The 24,423-nt window shown below is 39.2% G+C and overlaps 1 protein-coding gene across 5 annotated transcripts in view; it reads right to left on the bottom strand.

Moving 5' to 3' along the window:
* ZBTB44 (zinc finger and BTB domain containing 44) overlaps positions 1–24,423 on the bottom strand; it is a 57,744-nt gene that overhangs the window by 8,727 nt on the left and 24,594 nt on the right. For 2 of the 5 annotated variants that reach the window (XM_043451030.1, XM_043451031.1), the window contains exons 2-5: positions 17,720–18,793; positions 5,766–5,850; positions 1,947–2,110; positions 262–562 (exon numbers count right to left, since the gene is read on the bottom strand). In XM_043451030.1, coding sequence (XP_043306965.1) covers positions 262–562; positions 1,947–2,110; positions 5,766–5,850; positions 17,720–18,737 — 1,568 coding nt within the window. In that variant the 5' untranslated portion in view covers positions 18,738–18,793. The remainder of the gene's footprint in view (positions 1–261; positions 563–1,946; positions 2,111–5,765; positions 5,851–17,719; positions 18,794–24,423) is intronic. The other 3 variants (XM_043451032.1, XM_043451034.1, XM_043451035.1) reach the window with 3 other exon arrangements.

The following is a 24,423-nucleotide window of genomic DNA, read 5'->3' on the forward strand; positions in this document are numbered from 1 at the left end:
TGGATAAGTAGTCTATCTCTGTAGGAAAAGATTTCTAATGCCAACTATAAAAGTATTTAAAACTGTTTATACTTAGAAGAATTAGCAAAATTTTATCAGGAGATCAGAGTGTTATTGGATAGTGGGAATTTTTAAGGAATGTGATTGATTAGCTGGCAACCTGATTGAAAAACAAAACAAAACACAGCAGGCTGCCCTAACAACAGGAAGAGAGAGTTTAGAAAGCAGTTTCCCTGGTTCCATTTTCGGTGTGCACCTCACCTGCTCTGGAAGTAGTTTGCTAGCTCTGACGCTTCATGGTTCAGACTCCTCAGGTGCACGATTAAATTTCCAGAGTTGGTGAACATGGCGCCACATGTTTTGCACTCGTAAATCCGAGGCTTGCGGATAATATGCCGGGAAACCCTCATGTGGTGTTTATATTCCCCGAAGGAAGTGAAAGTGGCACTACATATCTGGCACCGGAAACAGCGTTTACCTTCATGCTTTAGGCGATGCATCTTTAGCGAGTAAGCCCTGGTGAACTTTTTCCCACAGCGGTCACACTGAAATGGTTTAATTCCTATAAAATAAAGCAATACAAAATATTATCTAAAAACAAAATAAATGGAAATGTCATAAACTTCACAAATTTCTGAACTGTAATTTTGTAGCAATAGATAATCTGAAAAGATAAAAATCATCAGCAGAAGTGAGTCCCAAATTCAGCATCTTAGAAAAAGTACAAAACATCTGAAAAGTCACTAGTGCTTGAAAAAAGCAAGCAAGAAAGGCACCACAGGGGTGAGGGTAATCAAAGTGATATATACTCCATTTGATTTTTGAATTCTTCCAAATCTTCTTAGACTTCAAAATATAATTTAACAAGAGTATTTATTTAAGCAGACCCCAATTCTTCACCTATTATTATTTCATTTCATTAAAGTAGTAAGGTTTATATCAAGAAGATGTGTAAATTGATCAGTTATCTAATCTTCATTTCCTATCTCAGAGAAAAATGAGAAGAAAAAAGAAAAATTCTAACATCTCTGAACATAACTAGTGATTGTAACAGAACTATCTTTGGTTAAGTTTTGGGGTACTTAATGTAATAGTGACATAAATATGTAGAGATTAATATATGAAATGTAAAGTGCATTTATGGTCTCTTCCAATTCATTATCACAGTTTTAGCAAAAAAATATCAAAAACCTTCAAAACATAATCTGTTGATTCAACAAAGTCACAGGGAATTAGTGTTACAACAGGATTGTTAGACCTATCTGAAGAAGAGGAAAGTGAGACAGTTAAACAGCTGAGAATAGTAGCAAAGATTTCTTCGTTATCAGAGGCCAGTGTTCTACCCATAAGAATTTTATTGTCTTTATGTGGACACTGAACTTAAGTTTCAAGTATGTTCTACACATCATTTATCCAAAATCTTTTTTACACTAAAATAATACTGCAAGGCTGGCTGAATAGGGCACAGAGAAATTTCTCAGGGCACAGAGAAATTTAGGATTGCACAATTAAAATAAAATTCTTGTATTTAATTTTTAAAAACACTTTTTATTTGGAATTACAAACTTAAGAAAAATGAGAACAGCACAGAGAACGCCAACATATGACCTTTCAAGCCCATCTGCTTTACCTGATGCACTCGTGCTTTTCTCCCTCACACACACACACACATGTATCTGATCTCTCTTTCATGTATATCACGTGTGTATCACACTTGCCCCAAGTTCCAATCAGAAGATTTATGCCTGTGACCAACGTATTAAGCAAGTATCTTTCTGACAATGCAACAAATCAGCAACAGACGTGAATTTATCTGTTCTCACTAGACTTCCCAGAGATATACTTTTTCCTAACTCAAAAGCATCTGTTTACTATTTTTAACTGGACTTCCAAAATAAAATGTTCTAGAGGGTTCATTTATGCCACAAGAGGAACGATGGCATTACCTGAGTGGATCAGCATGTGCTGCTTCAGGTTCTGAATACGGGTGAATCGCACCCCACACGTTGGACACTGAAAAGGTCTATCTGGACCATTGGGACTTGGCCGCTCTGTGCTGCTGGTGGAAGGAGCAATGTAGAGTTGGTAGGGATACTGAACATTTTCCAATCTAAAAAACAGACCAAAGAAGGCAACCAGGCTCTGATTTTTAAGTTCAATAAACAGTTCTGCACAAGTTTAAATGAACAAAAGGAAATAAACACTTAAATGATTTTACTTTAGGTATCCTTAATCTAATAATCCTTTCCTTCCTACTACTGCTTTAATTCAGGCTCTGGTCAATATATGGCTATCTCTTTCTATTTTGCCCCACACCCCTTCCACAGTGATCTGATTAAATCAGTCTCTTGCTAACAGTCCTGTGATGGTTCACTGCTATCTTCAGAATGAAGGCATACAAGACTCATGATCTGGGTCTGTATACTTTTCCAGTTTCATTCCTGTCATACTCCCCAAACATACCCATACCAAGCAATTCCTCCTTAACACTTCTCTCTCAGTGCTGTGCTTTCATATGTTTAACTTCCTCTACCTGCCTACCCTTTTTGCTTAGATAACACACCAGTCATTTTATGAGATGTAGCCAAGAAGTTACCTCCTCCTCCTGAAAGCCTTCTTTGATTCACCAGTGATTTAGGCAGGTACTCTCCTATGCAGAGCAAGACTCCTCTGCAGATCACTCATGTTATCTGCTTACTTGTCTGTCTTTAACCTCTCTCCCGGCCCCAATGTCGGTGTGACCTCTGAGGACAAGGGTTACCTTTCATTTCAATATCCCCACCACTCAGCAGAGAGTATCTAGTACAGAACAGACAACCCCATTCATGTTTGAAATTAAGGAATCTAGGCATATTTCCATTTGCTTACACCTTCAATAATTTACTCAAAGGACTCTGGTTCACAACCTGCTCTACACCAGGTTATCTTCTCAAATACAGTAAATCGTATTTGAATTCTTTGAATCCTTTGAGTTTTCAACACACTTCTAAAGTCTGTCCTGGACTCAAATGATGAGGTGTTACTGCAGTGAAGTTTTATATTCAGTGGTCAGAAACAGACCATAAGCACTCAAAAAAATGATCATAACAGAGAATTAAAGTGGAGTGATCCAACAATGATTGGTGCTGTTTTACTTTAGACTGGTGGTCAGGAAAAACTTTCAGAACTGACAGACAGTGATCTGAAGAATGAAGAAAGAGGGAGCAAAGTGAAAATTAGGGAAGAAAGCATTTCAAGCAGAAGAAAGACCTTAAAATGGCAGGCCTGCAAACCAGAACAAACATGGACGACTCCAGGAACTGAAGAAGGTCAGCATGGCCAGAACGTGGTCTACGAGGAGTATGGTCTGAAGGGTGTCAGGCTAGAATCACATCGTGTACGGCTTTCAAGGCATGGCGAGGAGTCTAGATTTAAGAATCTACTCATTTCATTGGTACAAAGTATAATGGATTATACTGAGATGAAATAGACACTGGCCTGCCTTTTGTTCAGCACAGGGGCTACCATTCACAAAGAAAGCTCTAAGCACGTTTCAGCTAGACTTTAAAGGGTTACTGGGGGAGGGGGAGGACATCCTAAGCAAAGGGACCACCCAATAGAATCCTGAAAAGAGTGTGGCCTATTTTGTGATCAGAAATCTCTGCCAATAGGGTCACCATTAAAAAGAAAGGTAATAGGAAAAAAAAAAGAATCGACTCATTCTAATCCCAAAGAAAGGCAATGCCAAAGAACGCTCAAACTACTGCACAATCGCACTCATCTCACACGCTAGTAAAGTAATGCTCAAAATTCTCCAAGCCAGGCTTCAACAGTTTGTGAACCATGAACTTCCAGATGTTCAAGCTGAATTTAGAAAAGGCAGAGGAACCAGAGATCAAATTATCAACATCGGTTGGATCATCAAAAAAGTAAAAGAGTTCCAGAAAAACATCTGCTTTACTGACTACACCAAAGCCTTTGACTGTGTGGATCACAACAAACTGTGGAAAATTCTTAAAGAGATGGGAATACCAGACCACCTGACCTGCCTCCTGAGAAATCTATATGCAGGTCAAAAAGCAAGTTAGAACCGGACATGGAACAACAGACTGGTTCCAAATCCGGAAAGGGGTACTTGGTCAAGGCTATATACTGTCACCCTGCTTAAATAAGTTAAATGACTTATATGCAGAGTACATCATGAGAAATGCTGGGCTGGGTGAAAGAACAAGCTAGAATAAAGATTGCCGGGAGAAATATCAATAACCTCAGATATGCAGATGATACCACACTGATGGCAGAAAGTGAAGAAGAATTAAAGAGCCTCTTGATGAAAGTGAAAGAGGAGAGTGAAAAAAGTTGGTTTAAAACTCAACATTCAGAAAACTAAGATCATGGCATCTGGTCCCATCACTTCATGGCAAATGGATGGGGAAACAGTGGGAACAGTGACAGACGTTATTTTTTTGGGCTCCAAAATTACTGCAGATGGTGACTGCAGCCATGAAATTAAAAGACGCTTGCTCCTTGGAAGAAAAGTTATGACCAACCTAGACAGCATATTAAAAAGCAGAGACATTACTTTGCCAACCAAGGTCCGTCTAGTCAAGGCTGTGGTTTTTCTAGTAGTCACGTATGGATGTGAGAGTTGGACTGTAAAGAAAGCTGAGTGCTGAAGAATTGATGCTTTTGAGCTGTGATGCTGGAGAAGACTCTTAAGAATCCCCTGGACAGCAAGGAGATCCAACCAGTCCATCCTAAATGAGATTAGTTCTGAATATTCACTGGAAGGACTGATACTGAAGCTGAAACTCCATTACTTCGGCCACCTGATGCAAAGAACTGACTCATTTGAAAAGACCCTGATGCTGGGAAAGTTTAAAGGCGAGAGAAGGGGACGACAGAGGATGAGATGGTTGGGTGGCATCAATGACTCAATGGACAAGTCTGAGTAAACTCCAGGAGTTGGTGATAGACAGGAAGGCCTGGCTTGCTGCAGTCCAAGGGGTTGCAAAGAGTCAGACACGACTGAGCGACTGAACTGAACTACTGGAGAATTTAGAGTTTGCTACTTAGAACAGCAACACAATCTGACTTAATGTAAAAAACAGAATTTTGGCTGCAGAGCCCAAAGGACTTGTGGATTAAATACAGGGGTGGGTTTGAGGGAAAGGATCAAGTATAATTCCCAGAGACGTGCCGAAGAAATCGGGGCTTGATGATGACGCGGTTTACTGAGACAGGAAGGCTAGAAGAGCAGGTCTGAGGGAGGAGGCTGGAGCATTGTCTTGGTCTTAAGTCTGAAATGGCCCTGCTACATCTATGTGAGGATATCAGCAGGAAGGGTCAATGTGAAGACAATGACCTGGGAATCATGAGTATAAGGAAAAGGGTTTGGTGAACTGTTTTGGTAGCAGGTCAGGTATAATTATTTTTGGCTTTGCACACTACATGATCTCTATTTCAACCACTCAATTTTGCCATCCACAGACACAGCATGGTTGTGTCCCGATAAAATTTGATTTACAAATAAAGGTGGTGGGAGAATTGGCCTGTGGGCCTCAAGTTTACCAACACCTGAAACAGATACTACTTAAAGCAATGGAGCTGGGAAGTTTAGGAAATGCCTGAAAAACCTTTGTCTAATTTATGTGGCTACCTCATGATTACAAAATATACAAAAGTCAGGTTTCAGTAAACTTTTATGTAATCCTAGATAAAATGCTCGCATTCAGAATTACATGCGGGACCCTTACAAGAAAACGTCCTACTGTGTTGGTACTAACCGATCATCATCATCTACGTGAGCGTTGGTGCTAGAAGTACCCTGAAGTGTAGGCAATCCTTCCGTGATGCCTTCATCTACTGAGCCTGTGAACAAGAGGACAGCTGTCAGTACTCAGGTGAAATAAATAAACCAGGATATAAATTGCAAGCTCTGTCTCTAAGACTTTGAACAGATTATCTACATGTGATTTTAAAAATCACGTGTAAAACAACAGATTCTTATATTACTACTTAAATTCTTCGGATTATTTCTTTGAGTATTTAATTTAGAAAGGAGCACAGAAATTCAAATATAAATGAAACAAAAATTGACATAAAACTAAATAATGTAACATTTAAGGAATCACTGACAAGTTTTTTTAAAGACATTTTATGGTGACACACAGCTAACTTGTTGTACATACACTTTTTACACAAATAAAAAGACAACTGTAGGGTAAACACGTGTACAATGTTCTCACAAACCCTAACACACTACACTGGCAGCTTCTTTAAAGTCCCCATTACCCTTCCCTGATCACAAACCCCTCTTTCCAAGAGCAACCATCATCCTGTCTTTCACAGTTATAACTTGTTTCCTTTTTTCCTCACCCTTCTTCATTTTTTTGGCTGTGACATGTGGCTTGTGGAATATTCCCTTACCAGAGATTCAACCAGCACTTCTAACAGTGAAAGCGCTAAGCCCTAACCACTGGACCACCAGGGAATTCTCTGTTGTGAGTATTCTTGTACAACAGTGCATGTACGCATGTTTGTTTGTTTTTCCCTATGGTATCTAAATCAGGAATGGATTTGCTTGGTCATAGGATATATATTTTTTTAACTTCATGTATTTGTTGAACCCTTCCCTGGTGGCTCTGTTGGTAAAGAGTTTGCCTGCAATCTGGAGACTGGGGTTCAATCCCTGGGTCAGGAAGATCCCCTGGAGAAGGAAATGGCAACCCACTCCAGTATTCTTGCCAGGAGAATCCCATGGACAGAGAAGCCTGGTGAGCTAGTCCGTGGGGTCATAAAGAGTCAGACATGAACTGAGTGACTAACATATTCACTTTCTATGAAATGCTTGTTCAAGTCTTGCTACTGAGTTGCCCCCTTCATTATAAAAGTTCTTTCCATGTTCTGGATACAAAGTCTTTTATCAGTGAAAGATGTTACAAATATTTCCCCCTCTTCCATGACTCCTCTTTTCATGGTTTCTTTTGATGACTCAAAGATTTATACTTTAATTGATCAGTCTTTTCCTTTATGGTTATGGCTTTGGGGGCTTGTTTTTAAAAATCCTTTCCTATCTCAAATTACTTTATGAAAGATTTAGATTTTGCCCTTGACACATATCTTTCTTGAACACACCTGGAGTTGATTTTGTGAAGGGAACACTTACTGAAAAGTCTCTTTTCTTCTCTGCTCCGCAGAGCTCTAAAGGCATGGGTTTGTTTCCAGGTACTAGTTCCATCTGCTGGTCTGTATTTGCATGAATGCCACACTGTACTTACTGCAGTTTTAGAATAACCTTGATATCAGGCTGAGTAAATCCTCTTACCTTGCTCATTTGCTTCCTGAATATCTTTGCATTTCTTTATACATTTTAGAATTAACTTGTTGAATGTAAGTGATAATTATTTCATTTCTCCCTTTCTATCAGTTTGGAAATTACACAATCTTTTCCTATTCACTTTACTGGTTGCTTTGGAAATCAGACACGTACTTACCAAAATTGAAAGAAAACTTTACTTCTGCCTGGACAACAGAAGGATTTTGCAATTTACAAATTACTGCCTGATGTTTTACTTCTTTATTTGGATAAAGCCTCTATTTTTTCATATAAGCAATGTTTGTCCACATCTGTTCATGTTTACCTTTGCTCTTCATTCTTTTGTATATTAAACTTTCCATGTTCACTTTACGTCTACCTGTAGTCTATCCTTAAATGTTTTTTTAGTGATGATATTCTGAATCATTTTTCTTTGAGAATGCATTTCACCTTCATTCTTCAAAGATACTCTGTGTGCAGACATTTAGATACACATTTATTTTCCTTAGCACATTAAAGATATCATTTCATTGGTCTCTAACATTATTAAGAAGTTAAATATACCTACATTCGTACCGTCCATAAGCCTTACCCTCTTCTACACCTGTAGTCTCTACCGTTATCTCTGTGATGGTTAATTTCTGCGTCAACATACTGGGCTAAGGGGTGGCCAGAGAGCAGGTAATATATCACTTCCAGGTGTACCTGTGAGCATGTTTCTAGAAAGATTAGCATTTTGGTAGACCTGAGTAAGGAGAATCATCTTCTATTATCCAGTATGGTGAAGGGCTGAACAGAACACAAAGGTGAAAGAAGGGCAAACTGCTCTCTGCTTGAGCTGAGACATCCGTGGTCTCCTGCTTTTGAACATCAGTGCTTCTGGTTCTCAGGCCTTTAGTCTTGAACTGGGACTGATACTACCAGCCCTGAAGCTCCCAGGCCTTAGGATTTGGGCTGGAACTACACCACCAGCTTTCCTGGCCTCCACCTAGAAGACAGCAGACTCCGGGACTTCTGGTCCTCCATAACCACGTAAGCGAATCCCCCACCTCCCGCCTCACCCTGCATACGCCTCTGCCTATCTGTCCTACTGGGTTTGTTCCTCTGGAGAACCCTAACAGTTTGTCTGTGCAGCACTTGGGTGGTTTCTTCTAATTTATCTTCTGATTTACCAATTCTCTCTTCTGCTCATTTCAACCTGCTGCCAACATATTTGATTAGCCATGGTTCCTTTGTGCTGGTTGTTTCTGACAGTGGTTATTGCCCTTGAAAACACCCTGGAGAGGACTGACTTGCTGAGGGAAGGATGAATGTGCCCTCTTCCAGAAAAGATTTCTGTTTGCCTCTGTGAGGTTCCTGGAAGGTAGGCACTCTCTAAACCAATTTACTGTTTGAGATTCCTTGGCCTGCGCCTGCAAGGAGCAAGCACGACAGAAATCTGCAAGAGTTCTATCCATCTTTCTCAGGGGTGTGTTTTTTTCCTTTTCATCTTCTAGGCAGCCCACTGCCAAGGTAGCTGTCTCCAAAGTTCCCCTAGAGTCTGAAGGAAGGTGAGCAGGTGCAGTCCTTGTGGTATGTGAACTCTGGGGCCCCTACTTCATGCATGCACCTTCTCTAAGACTTTGCAGCTTTCATATGCTCTGGGTTGACCTCTGTCTCCCTCACCCTTTTCAGCTGATGAACCAAGGCCCATTCGTGTTTTGGCAAATGTCTAGGGAAAAACAGGTTTTAGTGCTCTGGTGAGTACTTACCTCTCCGGGTCAGACTCTTCCTTAAAATTAACCCTGATCATCTTTTCAAATACCTTAAAAGGTGACTTTAAAAAAAAAAAGGTTTTTTTGTTTTCAATGGGAGGGTAGATCCAATCAGTCTCGCCAGCTCTCATCAGGTGTTGAACTCGGTCGATGTGTCTACCATGTGCAGAAAGCTGTGCTGCCCCAACTGAACCAAGGAGCCTCTGCAGCTGTACACTCTTCCGGTGGCAGTGTTGTAACAAAAACTAAAATGTACTAACTGTAACAGTTTGTACAACACCACATACACGTGAACATTTAATAAACATCATCTGTTAACAGACACGTAAGATTAAATTTCCTCCCAGTGAAAATTTAGAATCCAGCACTTCAGTTTTCCCTCTTGGAACACTTGAACCAGGTGACATCAGGAAATGAATATGCTTTCCACTTAAGTAAAATTCTCCTAAAAAACTAACCTAATCCCTTTTAAGGCATCCAAACTTTATTAAATCATTTGCACTACAAAATTTGTGCCAGAGCTGTATATTTTGCCTTGACTTCTTAAATATAGAACATTAAAGATAACTTTTTCTTGTTTCTTGATGACTCAAGAACACCAATTGTTACACCTTGTTCCAATACACTGACAGAGGCTTCTGAAAGGAGACAAGACCCTGTGTTTACATTAATCCCCAACTGCACCTCTATTCCTTCCACCCCCATGCCATCTCTCTCCCTTACTGGTCTGTGTTTGGCATTTCAGTGCATGCCTTTTCTTTTTCTCTTTCCCTTACTGTCAAGACATTTATGCCTTTTCCTTACGCCTACTCATCCAACTTATTCCTGATCCTTCTCATTGGTTTTCAAACCAGATGTGGGTTGGAAGACCAGATAGTGCTGTATTTTGTTTAAGAAAGAGCTCTTGTCAATTTCTTCCCATTGTCACTTTTTCCTTTAAAGAAGAGGGAACTCTAACATTTCAATCTGTCTGAGGATAAAAACTGGAAAAGTTTCAGTATTTGGATATGGTCACCATGGACACACAAACAAATCTACTTTATAGTATTCTGCAGTTGTTCAGAATGCAGGCAACATTAAAGCTTATAGGTAAAGATTTGCGGGGGGAAAAAAAAAAAAAGCCTGGGGGTGTGATTTGGGCAGGCCAGAAAGACTGACCTAACTGACATATGACCACCAGGCAAGGCAAGCTATAATACTTCAGGAGAGGGTGGGATCATGGTGAGGTAGAAATAAAACCCACTGTGCTTCAGATTGATTCTGGTATTACCAAGAGTTTGCTTTAAAAGCTGGTCAAAAAGAACTAAGATGGAGAACAAGACATACTAACAGATGGTCCCTCTTAAAACAAATCTACTTCCACATTCTAAAATATCTAAACCTTGGCCTCTAGATCCCTAACTTGATAGATAGAAAGCATGGAAAGTAAAACAAAGGGCACTCTCTTCTTGTCCATGACACATTAAATGAGGCAAAAGCTAAAAATAAAAACCATTCCAAGCTAAATTAAGAGTTAAAACAGACTTTTAGAAATCTATCCAATATAAAAAAAAAAAAAAAGAAATCTATCCATACTGTGGGCACTGTAACACAGTGTTGTATCAGTTATGCAACTATACACAAAAATAAATCTTGTAAATTTTTTCTTTTTCCTAACATGATGGTTTCTGCCCATCAACGCAAGTAATCATATTAATTGGAATGTTACTTGAACCGATTTAATAGTAGGATACACAGCATTTACTTTGCTGAGGTAACAGTGATGTTTATTAAATTATTATAACAAAGTTTCCTTTTTAAACTATAAGAATTCTGCTCTCAGTGGTATGGGGATTAAGAATTCTGACTTACCCGCTTTATATGTTAAGGCTACCTTATCAAGAGAGATTCTACTCTCTTCCACCATTAAGGAGTGCTCTTCCATCAAAATGAGTCTTGTTTTTGCTAACCATTGTTTAAGTACTTAAGACACTTAAAAAAAACCCTTCTGGTGGTGAAAAGTAATCACAGTGGTCATCTACTACTGAGCTTTTTTTACCATATGCCAGCCACTGCTCTACATGTGTTAAACACACCTTATATCATACTTGAGAAAGAGGAACTGGCTTGACACTGATGCGTTTTTCTGTTGGACATAAAACCACCTCACAGAATATCAACATCAGACCCTGTCACACTGGTCTCAAACATGTAACTTTTTTTAAGCACAGACAAAAACAAGGTTATTGTGCAATCATACAAACTGAACCTCCCCTTGCAAAAGTAATGGATGTCCCTGCTGCTTTAGGTTCACTTTGGTCTGCATTCCTAGATCTCTGTTAAGATTCTCAGTAAGTCATCTGTGATTTCTGATATCACCAGTCCCTGAGCAAATCCCACTTCCTTGAATCCTCCCTTAAAATCACATAACACAAGCCCAAACCCTCTACTAAGTCCTTTCCAACACGTTCTTATGAGAAGCCCTTGAAGGCCCTGTTCCCACCAGTGTGTGATCTCCCGCACTGCAAATGGGCACTGAACTCAACTTGCTGAATTATAGGTGGCTCCTGGTGGTCTCTGGGGAATATACTGGGTATCCAATTAGACTTGCCACTGTTCCCTGATGAAACTATTTTCTGGCCTTCTAACACCTGTTCCTATAACCTATTGAGAGTTGACTCCCATCTACAAGAGGAATACACTGTAATGAGTGGATGGACACAGACAAGATCAGTCCCTATGAACTGGCCCTGGAGGCTGAGGTCAGAAAGACCGCTGACTGGCAAAAACATTTCAAAACTTTAAAAGGTATGACATATAAAAATCTTGAAAATATAATGTAAAATGACAGATGTCAGTCAGAAAAGACTACATATTGCTGCTCTCATTTATAGGAAATATCTGGAATAGGCAAATCTATACCGACAGTGTATAAGTATTTATCTGGGACTAGGGGTGGGTCCTGGAGAGAGGGATTGCGGGGTTTCTTTTGGGGGGATGACTATACAACTCTGTGAACATACTAAAACCCACTACTGTATACACTTTTAATGGGTAAATTTCATGATATATAAATTGTATTTCAATAAAGACGTTTAAAAAAACCTTATAAGGACCTGACTTCAAGTTTGTCTTCGTGTCCTGAGAATGGGTTTGCTTAGTTTCAAATGCCCAGAACCAGATTTTGTCTGATCCCTGGCCGCTGCAACTGGAAATAAAAAATTACACAAGCATTATTCTTGTGGACTGCTACAGTTCTCATGGGGTATCTCAATCTGAAACTGCATCTCTCTCTGGCCAAACATCTGCTTCCTTCATGCTTTCTCCGTAACTAACACGTTACACTTATCTCTCAGCTGACTCAATTTCACCAAGGACAATTCGGAGTTGGAAGTAGCCGTTTTGTGGGGAGCTTCAGGCATGAACAAGATTGTTCATTTGTGATACATCAACACTGTACCAACACTGAAGCAGGGACTTCAAGAGGTACCCCCATGGATGCTTCTGGTGTATGGTCTTCCTGGAAATGACATAACCTTGTTTAAGACAAGAACAAGAACCAAGCACTGAGGTACACTTTTAAACACCTTCAAATGAGCTATTGGTTTGTTTATTGTTTACTTTTAAGGTAGATTGAGGCTTCCTCATGCTAAAGGGCTATGCTGTAATGGCAGAAGAAAAATGAGCAGATTCTGTATTCCTGACTAGGAAATAGCAACTATTTCTCAAGTAATAGGACCACACATTACACTGATACTGCTTTGGAAAAACCCCATAAGCATGATCTTTTAAAAACACAGACTCTCCAATATCCCCATCATCCACAAAAGTTTAGAAAAAGAGAACAAATGGAATTCTAAAACTATATTTATCAAAGCACTTAAGAACCCTCAAACTTCCACAGTCCTAAGTACTGCCAAGAGGCTTGATGGCAATAAGATAAATCATCTCTAAGATCCACAAGGTGACCCCTTATGAGGTAACAGTAGGTTCCTGTTTCAGGTGGGAATTTTGGTTTAAATCTTAGGTTCTACCTGGTTACCAACTGATACGATTAAATACTACAATGATACTCCAGGTTTATCACAAACACAGAAGAGCCTATGAATGATTTAAAATCTAGAGTTTTGTCTTCTGGAAAAGATGCCACCAGAGAAAACTGTCCAGTGGTATCAATAGAAAGGAACTGATCAGATGTTACCACTGGTTCAGCACTAACAGTTCGAGGTGACATTCACTGGATTCATAGTTTCCAACTTGAAAGGCATCACATCCTTCTGACTCCTGTACATCCATTCCCTCGAAGGTATTCTCCAGAAGATAACGACCTCAAAAGTGGACAGCTCCTACCCAAGATGGCAAAATCAGATTAATTTTCTGACTCTTCAGTACTTCTCTCTTTACTATTAATCATTCCTATTAAAGCCAATATGATCTTTCATCTTCATCCTATTGTTTCTGACCTCCTAAGATCTCCTTCTGCCACTTAAGAAAAAACCTCTTGTACCCCCACCCTAGACCACAGTCACTAATATGAATTTAACAGATTGTTGGATCTATTATACTCCATCTGACCCTGCTGACAAAAATTTAGTAACTGTTCTTTTAAGCACCGCAGAAGGTAGAGTCCCTTTTATAGGCAACATTATATATCATATTTCAGCCTTCAGCCACAGAGAAATGGACCCTGACCTCAAACCAACATGCTTCTGCTGCAATTACAATCCTAACAGCAAGGCCTATTCAGTCAGAAAGACCAGAATCCTGGAACCATCCCAATTATGATAGCCAGTTGGTTCTCTTCAGAGACACTTGAGTCTGACTTGCAGAAACTGTTTAACTCCATTCAAAGAATCTGTCCATTTTAAGGGACCAAAACTGCCTCACTCCTGCTGCAGTGAGCAGTTCTTACACTTTCAATAAGCCCACTACTAGAACACTACACTTCTATGTGGACACAGGGTTTACCAAGCTTGCTGCACACTAACTTATCCTGTATAGTTAGCTAATTGTTAGGGATTTTCAGATATTCAAACCACCATCTCAATGTGTTCAACTGCAGGTGTATTCCTGGTGGTCTTGCTGGAGAGCACCGACATACAACATAGAGTGAATACTGTCATTACTTTATGGTTGTGGGAACCTAGTGAGGCTCAGGGACTTGTTCAAAGTCACACATCTAGTAAGCGGCAGAAACTGAGAGCAGATTGTAGACCTGCCTGACTCCAAGTCCTGAACTCTTCATCATTTCCCCATACTGCACATATGCTCCATCATTCTAACTGCTCACCCCAACAAGTTTATCTACTCACTACTGCTACCGAGAAACTGTCAAACTATTTCTCAACATCTTAACTGACCCTCGTAACAATCACTTCTCTTTTAATGGCAGATTTTAGAGTCTAGAGTCCTTCTCATTTAAACAAATTTCATTGAATTTCACTTTTCTGTAAGGCGTTTAGTGTATACATTTGGAGTTAACAGGGGTAGCTGAGAATAATTAGTGTGTTTGCTCTGAAGGTAAAGAAAAGACAACTCATTTGGATAATTTGATTATTCAGATCAGAGTTCTTCCATATGTCTGATTTGTAACAGAATCTACATTTGTAATAGTATATACTGGAAATTATTCTTGGATAGATAACTGAAAGGCTTATTGTACTATGGTCCTAACTTCTCTATTTAATTGTGTTAATAACAAGGCAAAGCTGGAGCTGATTAGGTATACTCGAGAGTGGTTAAAATAAGGCTATTTCACATAGCTAGTTAGCAAGATGTTCAGTTATATTAGTATTTGATTTCTAAGTTCTCAGATAAATAATTAATAGTATTAATAATTACCTGTTAGTTCACTATTTAGAAGGTACAAAGGTGTTTTCAAGATTAAAGATGTCAGTAATTTAACAAAAACCGGGTTATACTGACACATAGCTAGGATCTCCTGCCATCAAATACATTATTCAATGTGTGGTTATCTGGAAAGTACAAAAGTATCTTGATCCAACTTTAGAAATATTATCTTTAATAGGTATTGTGGGAAGAACTGCATTCCTTCCCATCCCCCCCAAGGCATACTCACGCTCTAACGTCCAATACCAGTAAATATACTCTTATTTGGAAACAAGGTCTCTGCAGAGAGACCTAGGTAATTACCATTACCTAGAGTGTATGAAGCAAATGGCAACCCACTCCAGTATTCTTGCCTAGAGAATCCCATGCACAGAGGAGTCTGGTGGGCTAGCAAAGAGTCGGACATGACTTATCGACTAAACAACAACAACAGCAACAGAGTATATGATTATCTCTACCTAGTTGTGGTAGATAGACACTGCTAGTTGCAAACAATATCCCTTCTCCTACAATTTTGTGAGGTGGTTTCATACCCAGCTAATATACAAGTTAGAAGAGATCATACTGTAGTAGGGTGGGACATAATCCAATGACTGGTGTCCTGAGGAGGGAGATCTGGAAGAAGGCCCAGAAAGATGGGGGCAGAAAGTGAAGAGATGCAGCTAAACTCTGAGGCCCATCAGGAGTGTTAATGACTGTCAGCAGCTAGAAAAGAGCAAAGAAAGATCCTTCCCTACAGACCTGCCAGCACCTTAAGTTCAGATTTTCGGCCTTCTGAACTGTGAGAGAATACAATTCTGCCGTGTGAAGTCTGTAGTGGCTGGTGTGGCAACCCTGGGAAACTCATGTAGTGCATCAGAATCCAAGAACGTAACAACGTTAACACAGCCCTCCTGGTTCTCCAACCTCGTGGAGAAATCCTCTTCACTCATCTCTGCTGGCTTCCCTTCTCTCCCTGAATATAGATTATTTCTCAAGGAGCAGTTCTCTGGTTCTGGCTCTTACAAACACATTTTCCTGTTGAGAGTCAATGTGTCACTGCTAAAAGTGCTAAAGTGATCACCTCCAGTCCTGACCTCAAGGGCTCTGAGGCACGTTGCCTAGTCATCACCCAAGCACAGTTCACAAAGAATTGATCTTTCTGAGTTAACTCTTAAAACTGGGCTTCTACCTCCTCCCAATGACTTTCATCGTAGTTATGGTATTTAATAGATTCCTATCAAGTGTACAATTACCATTATTTTTTGCACCATTAAGAAAGAAAAAGTAACTGTAAAGATTATTAATTGTAAAGCATATCTGAATTTAGAGATAATAAAATGTGAAAAACTGTGACTTATAATCAATGACAATAATGTTCTCTCTTTTTCTAGTCATCCATGAACCCTGACCTTCTTATTCCCTCAAACCACATATTCATTAACATCAGGTAGTAATGATTCTTCCTTTACAAAGTTTCTTCATACCCATTTTCTTTACAGTATGACTTCAAGTATCTTCTTTCACACAAAGACAACTGTACTATATCTGGCTTGTGGACTGTCTCTCCCCAGCCAACCCCTTATGAATTTGACCAATATCAAATTTTCCTAAAATATCTGTAAAATACTTTTTCATTCCATTTAAGGTAGACTCCTTATTATCACTAGGATAAAACCCAAGTTTACTTGGCCTAGCTGTGGTAGACACTGCTAGTTGCAGACAATATCTATTTTCCTATAATTTTGTGAGGTAGTTACCTACTCAACTAATATATATATACCCCTAGATTATTTTGCAGCTGGGAAAGGCCACACATATGACATTATCTGGCAGAAGTTTTTTTGAGAGTTCTAGAAACATTTTCCATACATGCATTACCCCTTTCTAAAATACAAGGCTAAAAATGAAGCAAAAAACCTGTAACCACGAAGTATACAGATGACAGACTAAAGATGGTGGACTGCAAAAATACAAGGGACCTAGGCCACTGCAGAGCCACTATACTACTCCTGGACTTCCTATTTCTGAACATTCTACGCAAAAAAAAAAAAAAATCCCGTTGGGTTTAAGCCACTTTGAAGGGATTGTTATATGCAGTTGAATGCAATCCTAACTGAAACTAGTGTTTGAGGCTTTTCAAACATGTTCTCAATCACTCATTTTTCTTATTTCCCATTATATTCTATACTTGCAGGTTTTCATGCTTTATTCACATCACTGTGCTTTGAATTCACTGCTTTATCAAACATGCAGTGAATGTTCTTCCACATCTCTGAGCTTCTATACATTTTCAAAGGAATGTTATTCCCTCACTTGGGTAAACTCCTACTTATTACGTAAGATCCAGCTCAAACATGCAGTGTTAACTTGATCTCTCCTGTGTGAACCTCTAACACTGTTTATACCTCTAGCCTAGTTTTAATTATTGACTTACTCATCTGCTTTCTCAATTAATGGTGTTAACTCCTTGGATGCAAGCACTGTCTTTTTCATCATTTATTCACCCAAGTTTGGCACATGGTAAGTTTTTAATAAATAATTTTAGTAAAGAACAAAACACTAATTGCATTTTTAAAACTGGTATTTTTTGTACTGAAAGTAATTCACAATTCATTGGTATATGAACTGTGCCATAATATATGTGTCCCATCAGATACTGTTCAACTACTTTCTTTCTACTCATGTGTAACTTACTAAAAAAATATGGTAGGACTGATAGCATCTAAAAAATCTCAGTTACCATGTTTTAGTCTTCTTAATATTTCCTATAGGATACAGTACAAAACTTATCTAGTAAGCATTTAAAAATGCCTGCCCATACTTTATAGCATCATGGAAAACACAGAAGACATGATACCTATGGAGGAAGACTGGGGACTAATCAGAAGGTCCTCTTGCACTTGCTCACTTCCTGGCACTGTCTGCTGATCACTCAGTGAACTCTGAGATGCACTGACAGGCTGGGATACTTCCTCATGGACCTCCTCGTCACTTAACCTTTCCACTTTGACCCGGACATCTTCCTCAGCACCCAGAGGCAAGGTAGCTTTTGTGCTCTCGCAAGTCACATAATCAGTCATTCTTCTCCCTGTCTCAGATGGGCCAGGTAATTCTAAAGTCCGGGTATTTTCCGCTTGCTTAACCTTATCAGGCTGATTCCTTCGATCAATTCCAAAAGGAAAAGTCCAGGGAAAAGCTAGAGAAGAGTCAACTGGTTGATTTCTATTTTCTGAATAGGAAGTTGAAGAATTCAACACCTGGGGAGAACTTGTTTGTGTGCTACACTTTACAGGACTTTCAGGAGACATAACAATGTAGCTTTTGCGCTTTCTCCGTGATTCTCGGCAGACGGGGATGGTTCTTTCTACCACACTGCACTCTGAAGACACTGGAGAAATGCTTCCATCTCGAGACGTAAAATTGCAGTTAGAGTTATTTTCTTGTCCAGCATCCAGACCCTTTTCTGGTTGGCTGTTGGGTGTATTCCATAAAATGCTTGATTTCATGAACTCTGAGCAAGTGCTAGCAACACTGAACATTTGCATATAGCTGGCTGCAGCTAGAACATCAATGATATTTTCTGTGTTAATTGACAGAGTGGCTGTGTATGCATACTCTAAAAGGGGTATAAAGCCAGTCACTGTAACATGATGCAAATCCAACACATTCTTGTTCTCATCCTCTGCTTGGCCTACAAGTTTGGTGCGAAAGAAATCACTGCAAGCTGCTAGTACCACCTTATGTGCCCGAAAGATTTTGTCCTGGACACGAATAGTGATATCACAAAAATGTCCATCATTTCGAAGCATATTTAGCTTTCCAAGCATTTCCTGGCTGTGGGAAGAGGAGCTATGAGTAAATGTTTTCACACCCATCTTTCCCTTCCTCTTCTATAGATGCTCTTCAAGGATGCAAATGAGTCAGAAATGTCCTAAAAGATACATAAAATAAGCATTAATTAATGGTTCAGTAGCTGAAATACAAGGTGATTGAGATTGTTTTCATGAGGCCACCATGCTAAGGTGAAAGGTGGCCATGGGAAAGTCCAAGGTAAGAACCACGTTAAAATATACTCCCGGTGCCTGCGCCCTGAAGCATCCTACCAGAGGAGTCTGTGTGCTCATGTCATACACATAGCTTACACAAGACGAGCCCCTATAACTGCCACTGCTTGCAAACCACATGCCAGATACTGTTCAAATGCGTCACATTTCATAATTTGATTGTCATGTCTCTACCAATAGGTACATTTTACTGCTGTTGAAGAGAAAAGGGCTAACTACCTTGAAGAAGTCAAAGTTGTTAAGTTGCAGACCTAGGGTTCAAATCCAGGCAGGCTGGCCCCAGAACCTGCACCCTAAACCTCAATGTTTTATCCTGCCTCTTTCAGGATATGAGGTGAGTACAAGTGGCCAAGAGTCTAGGTCTTAGAATGTAATAGGTCTGCATTCCTTCTTCAACAATTCCTCCAAGGTTGTTATAAGATCTGAATGAAACACATGTAGCACATGCGTAAGCACGGTATTCGGCACTTTGTGCGACAAGAAAAAAGTGACTGCTTTTTATATTACTAACACAACAAAACCACCTTTCTGGAAGGAAATTTATAAAACAAATGTTTAAAATCAGACACTTGATTGGGTTTTTCCTTAAAAAAAAAAAAAAGACACTGATTTGCCTTTATCAGATTTTACATTTACTAAAAATTAAAAAAAACTGACCTTCTTAAATACTTTTAATTTCTCAAATCTAATAATACTTTTAAATACTAGTTCTTATAGTACTTTCCCCTTAAACTATTTTTACATCCTCTATGTGAAGTCAGGGAGGCTTATATTAGCCCCTTGATAAAGATAAGAAAGCTAATACTCAGGGAAGTTAAGTGACTAACAAATGATAACCAAAGCTAAGATCTGGGTCTTTTTACTGTTTGATCACAGTACTTTTCCAATATGAAAACACATAGCTATTATCTAAGATAAATAACCTTTAAAAAAAAAAAGTACTAAAATAAATATAAATATAAAACAAAGCATATTTGGGGAAATACTTTTTGTAAGCCATCTCTAGTTAAAGAAGTTTCAAATACCTCAAAATCAGAGCTACCAGTTTAAAAAAAAATGATGTTTAAAAGTTGATGAATATTTAATTGACCTGGGAAAATGTGTGGTTCTGAGCATTAATTAAAGCACAATCACTAAATACAGTGAACACTCAATAGTAGTAGTTATGTATTTAGTGAAAAACGTCATCAAAGTACACAGACAATAACCATCTTTGTGAAATATATACATATGTGTATGTATTTGTACACACAGACACACACACAGAGCAAGAGAACATAAGATCTTAACTAGAGATTCATGGATTCACTAAGGGGCCGTGATCTTCTTGAAACTGTACACAGAAAGATGTCTGCATATAGTTTCTTCATATTTATGCAAATCATTGGTAACATATGGGTGTTTATTCTTTTTCACATTAAACATTTGTTTCCTTTGAAAAAGCACTGTAATAGGGCTTGAGGCTTCCCAGGTGGCTCAGTGGTAAAGAACCCACCTGACAATTCAGAAGACCTGGGTTTGATCCCTGGGTCAGGAAGATCCTCTGGAGGAGGACATGGCAACCCACTCCAGGATTCTTGCCTGGGAAATTCCATGGACAGAGGAGCATGGCAGGCTACAGTTTACGGGGTAGAGAATCAGATGCATCTGAGCATGCACACACATACTAGGGCTTCAGTTTCTCCTGGTTTGGACCCCAAAAGTCATGCAGAGTAGGCCTCTTTCTTTCCCCTTGAAAAAGCTTTCAAAACTGAAGATGGCAGTCACATTCCTTTCCTAAGGTTCTCTTCTATAAGTTAAACATCCCTTGTCCCTCTAAGTGCCTCTTAAAATTTAATGAATATCCTTGCTCGGCTCAACAATCTCCACTTCCCATATTCCCTTAAGACTGGTTCAAAGAGTTGCATACAATGTGACAGGTACGGCAGAATTATAACTTGACGTAACTTTACTATCTTTACCTTCCTTGTCCCGGCACAAATAAGACTAAACTGGGTATTGTGACAGTGAAGCCACACTACTGATTTTGCTTACACTAATGAAAACTTAATAATCGACTTATTAGATGTGAGGAACTTTATTATGTAAGAGAGGAACACAATTACAAGTAAAACATTGTCCTTTACCTCATTAAGCTTACAGTCTTTATAAAAATGACATATGTACTTAATTAAGACTACACAGCTAGTGCTACGTGAAAGCAAACAATGAAACATTTAATTCTGAGTTTGCAAGGCAGAAGAGGAATCAGAGGGCAGGGCCTCATGAAAGAACTCTGCAGGTGATAAAGCAAACAGGTGCACCAAGCTCTCATGGGACCTCACATGAGCTCAGTGAGGGCCCACCATCCTGACGTGCCTCGGGTGCACTGTACTGGCCGACTGTTGTTAATGGCACTGTAAAGTGAAGTCGCTCAGTCATGTCCGACTCTTTGCGACCCCATGGACTGTAGCCTTCCAGGCTCCTCTGTCCAAGGGATTTTCCAGGCAAGAATACTGGAGTGGGTTGCCACTTCCTTCTTCAGGAAATATTCCCGACCCAGGGATTGAACGCAGGTCTACCTCATTGTAGGCAGACGCTTTACCATCTGAACCACCAGGGAAGTTATTATAAATGTGAAGGATGAAGAGGTCAACATCAGTTCAAACATCAATCCACTATATAAACAACCCTTTTGAATGTCCTTTGTAGGTAAATGTACATGTGAAGGGGAAATAATTTTTAAAAAGACATTATAATGATTTCCAGCTGAATAGATATAAATAATCCACTGATTATTAGATTATTCTAATTAATATTCTAATTAGAATTAGAATATTCTAATATAAGAAGACAAAATGATAAATTAGAATTCTAATAATTCTAATTAGAATTAGAATATTCTAATATAAGAAGACAAAATGATAAATTTAAGAATCTTCTCGGTCTGATAACACAATAAATGGCATAAAGCCTTGTGCCAAGACAGCCAGGTAAGGCCACTGAAACAGTTAACCACATCAGAGGTAACAGTTCAAACATAAACCTGCTCCACTCTACTTTCCCAAAGACAAGTAAACATAAGACACCAGGCAGCCAGGATTGATCTAACCAGAGTATCAGTCAACATACTGTTGTTTTCTCTCTCATAGGAATGAAATGAAGAGGAAAAAAAAATGGAAGGTTTTACATCAAGTTTTTTGTCCATATGCTACACCCCAGTAAACTGGCTTCTTTAAAAGTCCAACCATCAAGAGCACTTAGTTTGATGGCGATCACACGGTTCAGGCAGGAGCATGCCTCCAAGCAAGTGACACTCATAATCCAGGGACCATCTGCATGAACAAAGGTGTGAAGGCAAGACATTAAATAGTGTGTTTGGAGAGTATGTGCAACGGGATGTTGAAAACATCTCAATCGCAATTTGGGTGGAGGTTCCAAACAACAGATACTACCATTTCAAAGTGAGGTGCAAGGCAACCTATGCAAGGAGGTAAAGAGTTAAATATCAGAAAAAGATTCCTGCGGAGACAGATTAGTGTGTTTTGAGTTCCAATCCTTCTCCCACTCCCTTGTACTCCCCTGTAAGGGAAAGGAGTTGAGGCAAGTTTGCCCTTTGTTTTAGGTCTATGAAAAATGTGTCACACTTGAAACAAATCTAAAGGATACAGGTCTGATTTAAACCCTGGCCAAGACTAGGGAGTACGCTTATTACTTCCCAACAGTAAATAAAAGCAATACCTGGAGTGGTAACGATCCTCTGGAGCCCCAACACTGGGTGCATGCCCTGTTCTGCCCTGTGTCACTGTGGGACCTTAGGCAAGTCACCATACTGCACCTTCATTTCTTCAGCAGTGAAACAGGGTAAGACAACCTACCTCAGAGAGTTCTGAGGATTAACTGGCCTGATACATGTGAAGTGCTTTTAACAGTACTCAGCATGAAATAAATGCTACAGAACATCAGTCTTGGTGCTGCTGCTACTGTTACTAGAGAACTTTCTTCTTACTCAATCCTGTGCCTCTCCCAATCCTGGATGGGCCAGAAACCACAGTCACCAAATAAGGAAGAAAAAAAAGGCAGAGGGGAAAAACAGAAAGAAAAAGGAAGCCAAACAAATCTCTTTACTGCAGACCTGTAGTAGGCCTGAGGTGGGCAAATAAGAAAACCATTAACTCTGAATTAAGTTTATTAGTTCTTGAAAATAATGTTTCTATTCCCTAAAAGTGACCAGAAAAGTTAAGACTTGCCCTTCAAGGAACTGGAGGGAGTACTAACCCTACAATGCAAATTTATATGTATGGTGGAAGACAAAAATAAAATAAATTCTAAGTATCTTCTGTACATCATGTTTGTACAACGTAATGGCTACACACATATGGTACACAGCATAGTAAAGATGGAGGTATGGGATGGGAGGAAGATGAAGATTAGATTGGGAAATGCCAGATACAATTTTGTTTCCCTCCTATATTCTCATTAAAACAGATTAAGGACAGAAAAGAAAGTTTCTGATGTTTCTGAGTTTAAGATGCCTCCAACAGGAATATCCAGGTGGAATTTACATACGAAAACGTCTGTACTCTTGACTGTGTTTAGTAGCAGATACTAGGACCTTTAGATACGACGCAGCAACTCCCACCCGCCGAAAAGAATAGAAAACATATCCATACAGAAACGTATAGAACATAGCAGTATTATTCATAATATTCAAAAAGTGAAACCAATCCAAATATCCATCATGATAAATGGACAAATAAAATGTGGTATATTTATACAATGGAATATTACTTTACAGCAAAGAAATTAAGTAGATACATGCCTACAACATGGATAAAATCTGAAAACATGCTAAGTGAAAAGGCCAGTTACAAAGGGCCACATATTGTATGATTTCATTTATAGGCAATGTTCCAAACAGGCAAATCTATAGAGACAGAAAGTAAACGAGTGGTCGCCTAGGGTTGGGGGGGCAGTGGGGGAAATTTGGGGTTAAAAGCTAAGGGACTCAGGGATTTTTTTTTAGATAACAGAAAATGGTCTAAAATTGTGGTGACTGATACACAAATCAGCGAATACACTAAAAGTCACTGAACTGTACACTTTAAATGGGTGAATATGTAGGGTATGGTATACTAATTTTAAAATCTACACTTAGAGATTTAAGAAGTTCAACACACCTAAACAAGATAAATTCAAATAAGTCCATGCTCAGATACAAACTGTTGGAAACAAAAAGACAAAGGGAAAAATCTTAAAAGCAGCAAGAAGGGAATGACTCCCTACTTATAAGGGGAAAACAATTCAAATAATGGAGTACTTCTCATCAGAAACCATGAGGTAAGAAGGAAGTGACACAACACTTTCTAAGTACCCAAAGAAAAGAACAGCCAACCAAGAACACTACAGCCAACAAAAACACCCTTCAGGAAGAAAGAGAAAATCAACGCTTTCTCATATGAAAGAAAACTAGAGAATCGGCTGTCGTCAGCAGATTCACCCACAAAGAATAAGTTCA

Source organism: Cervus canadensis, chromosome 29 (genome assembly GCF_019320065.1).
Source record: "Cervus canadensis isolate Bull #8, Minnesota chromosome 29, ASM1932006v1, whole genome shotgun sequence".
NCBI lineage: Eukaryota > Metazoa > Chordata > Mammalia > Artiodactyla > Cervidae > Cervus > Cervus canadensis.